Source organism: Rhinichthys klamathensis, unplaced genomic scaffold (assembly GCF_029890125.1).
Source record: "Rhinichthys klamathensis goyatoka isolate OS25496 unplaced genomic scaffold, OSU_Roscu_1.1 h1tg000242l_1, whole genome shotgun sequence".
Lineage (NCBI taxonomy): Eukaryota > Metazoa > Chordata > Actinopteri > Cypriniformes > Leuciscidae > Rhinichthys > Rhinichthys klamathensis.
Genome location: NW_026606764.1, coordinates 2,139,199 through 2,143,282, shown reverse-complemented (window position 1 = coordinate 2,143,282; position 4,084 = coordinate 2,139,199). Strand labels below are relative to the sequence as shown.

The window sequence follows — 4,084 nt, the reverse complement described above, 5'->3', positions numbered from 1 at the left end:
CGTGGGCGGAAGTCTTCAAAAATCACACTAGGACAGTTCTGGAATCGATGGCTTTGAATGTATTCAATGCCTCATACATAAAACATTATTAAATGCCTTCATATTAGACACTTCCTATTCTGATTTTTAATGAAGTAAAATTATAACAATGTACATCTTCATTATATATTTTTTCTTGAACAATGTATTAAAGCTTCATATAGAGACTGATTAAAGATTTAAATAGGCCTATCTGTTTTTAAAAAGTATAACATATAACGTAACATAATGAACTAGATAGCATAGAAATATGTAAATATTACACTAATATAAATCAAAAGAACACATTTTGAGTAATTGCATTTATTTTCAAACATTTTGAACTAAAACAACAGCTATAGTATACAAATTTAAAAGTTAAAAGGGTGGCACAACATCTCTGTGAACAACAATTTCATGAACCCACTAAGGTCTCGTTTAAATCATTCTGCTTTTCTTTCGCAACTTTTTACATATGAAGTAATAAGACAACAGGCATTCTGCTTTTTCCTAATATTATTTTGCACTTTTTATTAATGATCTCCACAAGGAAAGGGTTCTTCCCAAGTGTCTTGGCAGTGAAAAAAATGGAACAGATATTAGACAACTACAGTAGTTAAAACAGACATATTATATATACATAGCGGTATATGAAGACAAGTGGACCTTTTGTGGACGAAACATTGTATTCTTAAAGTATGCATTGGGAATGCATGAGCTGATTAAAAAGGCAATGCAATCGAATGCAATGCAAGTCACTCTGGGTAAAAGCATCAGGCAAATGCATAAATGTTAAAAGTTATAAAATGGTGCAGTTCACAGATGTGGCAAACAATTGCACTTAAGACTTAAAATAAACTGCATGAAGTGTATGTTTTACCCAGACTTCTATTTTAAGTGCATTTCTGCACACACACTTTAGTCAAAATAATATTCTGTTTGAATCCACAGCATGCCATAAATGCTGCTGATAAAACTTAACTTGTATTGAACCAGAATATTCCTTTAAAACTTAAGCCCTAGACTATAACTCATGTTTGAGCTGTTTTAACTAAAGGAAATTTGCACTGGTATATCTTAAACTATGTCAGTGCCATTGTTTGTATCAAGCTGCACACCACAAATTTTTTTCTATGGCACGTTTATAAAAGTCCCCCTGTTGTGCAAATCCAGCTTTTAATGTTGTTTATATGTCTATGTGGTGTTTTTAATATGCTTTAAGACAAACCATGTGCAAATTCATAAGTCATCAGCACCATTGCTGAGTATTTTCTCCTTAAAACTGCAGTGAACCAAAGACTGTCTCAAAAACGCGGTTTGAAATCGCTGGTGTTTCTGACGTCACAAACTACCCTGTAACCAATCACGTTAAAGTGTGATCGTCTGAGCTGGTGTGAGTGAGTGGAGGCGGGGCTAACTTGTATATTCATAGAACTGCGTACATAAATGAGGTAAGGGTGTAGTTACATTCAAGCTATTTTAAGACATGAAGATTTGATTTTTTCCCAATGAAAAAACATTTAAATATGCCATTATGGTGATCAATTTTAATTTTTAGTCAAAATCGACTACAGGGGGACTTTAAATCCTAATTGAACTAATTAAACTTTCTAACCTAAAAAGCTACTTAAACTTCCTAACCCTAACCTAATCCTGGCTTAATCTAAGACCTGTCTGTGAAACATGACAAGAGACGTCCATGCAGAAGCTATTTTCAGCCGAAAGGCCAGGATAGCATGACTTAAGTCAATATTAAACAAGGGTTGAACAGATACTGACAGATAAGATCTTCATTATACATTAGCAGCTGTCTGTCACATGGGACTGCTGAAGGAACAGATGTTTGATAAATCTGATTTGTGTGATAAGTTAATCATGTATAAAACATTCTTTCATTTTGTATACCCCTATTTCCATGTCATTAAAAGGCCTAAAATGTTGAGCCTCACACTCTTTACCACCAGGTGAAAACCAATTTATAGAAGAAGTTGTAGCTCTTAAAGAGAAACCCTTTGTCTATGCTGTGTGGTTGTATCTTTACTTTATATCCTTTGGCCTCTATGTCCGTTTTGACGCAATCTAACAGGTCATCCACTGACGCTGGAGCTTTCCACGGACCAAAGCTCACCACAGACTCTTTTGGGGTGCCGAGACTGTCAATAACATCATTGTAGCTGGCTAAATCATCTTCTGTCCTCACAACACACACGATTATATTGGAGTAGCGTGAGGCGATGGCCTCCGCTCTGGCCACCCGGACAATCACCTCCAGGTTTTCACGGTAATTCGGCACACGGGACAGAAACTGCTGTCTTCCGACCGTCTCTCCGAAGAACTGAGGCGTCTCCTCAATGGCTTTGACCAGAGGTTTGATGTCATAGTAAAGCGCCTCCTTGTGCACTTCCTGCAGGTGATCAGTAGGAACCTTCTCAGCTCTGAGGTACTCAAGGATGTATGCAAAATGAGTCCCATCACGATCTATGAAGTAACGACCCTCGGGGTCCATCCGTTTGGTGGATCCGTTAAACAGGTCTGCCAGTGTGGAGTTTGGGAATTTCCGGATGGTCCCCAGGGATGTGCTGAAGACATGACCTCCGATATTCAGCTGCACAACTTGGGATTTCTGTGGACAGAGAAAACAAGCATATAAGGTTAAAATATTTGATATGATATGAGCTCAACAGGTTATAAAGTAGTTTGTTTTAAACTTTTGATAGCCTGAAAGATGTTTACCAGTCTTTAACTAACCTCTCTTATGGTGAAATGACATAAGGCATAATTAAATACTAATACTACATAATTAAACAAGTTGAGGAATCAAGCAAAGCATCAAAATAATTTACTTCAATAAATCTCCCTGAATAATTGGTAATTAGAAAAAAGGGGGAAACCTCTCAATATTCATTTTAATCAGATTTGTAATATGCATAAATATTGCAAAACCACTAAAATTAGCAGATTTTCATATTGACATAACATTACATGCTAAAAACATGGTGTTATTTTATATATTTATGACGAACTATCACACTACCATGTAGCCTAAGCTATTTTAGTAGCCTACTGTTAAAAAAATAAAATAGAAAAATGAACTAGTTGAAGGATGCAGCAGATTTACTGCCATAAATGTTACATGCTCATTTTGAATAAAAAACCCGCTTTATTAATCTAAGTTTTTTGGTAGACTAAGGAAACTTTGTAATCAAAAAGCAAAATTCATGTGTTGTTTAATCTTTTACCAGCTTCCGCCTTAAGCATACAATACTGTTGGGAAATAACTACTTTCTTGTTACTCCAAGTATCGTGTACTAAGTACCCACAACTCCAGTGTATTTGCTTTACAGCTAATGCTGTGAAAATATACCGTGAACTTTAATAGCACTCAGACAGAGACAACGTTATAACGTGTCAAAATTAAATGAATTTTACAAAATTACACACCAGGCGATCGAAAGCATAGCCGAAACACAGAACAGCTGTTACATGAAATAGAAAGCTGAAAATGTTACAATGCGACTATTCATTTTCAAATGTAAATGTTTAATGTCTTACCGACTGTACAGCTGCTGGGGACTGTTTTCCAGGAGATTTATAGTCCGGTAAACTCATTGTCTTCAGTTAAAGCTCGAGCTCAAACAGTCAGCAACAGGAGCAGCTCAAGCTGTGTGAATCAGGTGTGCGTGTGTAACTTTATAAGATCCACCCATGGCATGACACACACACAGGTAAAGCAGACCTGATCTGCTTTCTTCATGAATAGAAAAGCAACTACTTTTCTCTTAAAAAAACAATTCTCAAATAGTTTAGTCCACTAACAAAAGTACCATGGTTAATGCTTTTGTAGTACATGGTGTCATCCGACACCTTCACAACACATCTACTCAGGTGAAGGTTATAAATTCAAAATCCCCAAATGTTTTGTGCCATAACCTGAGATTCAGGAACTAACAGTAAATGAAAACCAGTAGCCTTTAATCTTAAAAGCTCTAAGCGTAGAGATTAACACACGAGCATACCAGTGGGGTAAAGACATTCTGCATGCCTTCATATGCAACAACTACATGTA

General features: G+C 36.2%; 1 protein-coding gene across 1 annotated transcript; it reads right to left on the bottom strand.

Annotated features, from left to right (window-relative positions):
* Positions 1–1,569: 1,569 nt before the first annotated feature.
* kctd14 (potassium channel tetramerization domain containing 14) lies at positions 1,570–3,723 on the bottom strand. Its single transcript, XM_056265920.1, has 2 exons — positions 3,571–3,723; positions 1,570–2,641 (listed from the first exon to the last, which is right to left on the bottom strand). Exons 1-2 carry the CDS (start codon positions 3,625–3,627, stop codon positions 1,973–1,975), a joined length of 726 nt encoding a protein of 241 aa, XP_056121895.1. The 5' UTR covers positions 3,628–3,723; the 3' UTR covers positions 1,570–1,972.
* Positions 3,724–4,084: the final 361 nt, after the last annotated feature.

Bases quoted from the DNA above. Each gene is read 5' to 3' on its own strand.
- kctd14 (XM_056265920.1), bottom strand. From the start codon at position 3,627: ATGAGTTTACCGGACTATAAATCTCCTGGAAAACAGTCCCCAGCAGCT. The intron at 2,642-3,570 runs GTAAGACATTAA...CTCTGTCCACAG, and splicing joins CCCCAGCAGCTGTACAGTCG to AAATCCCAAGTTGTGCAGCT.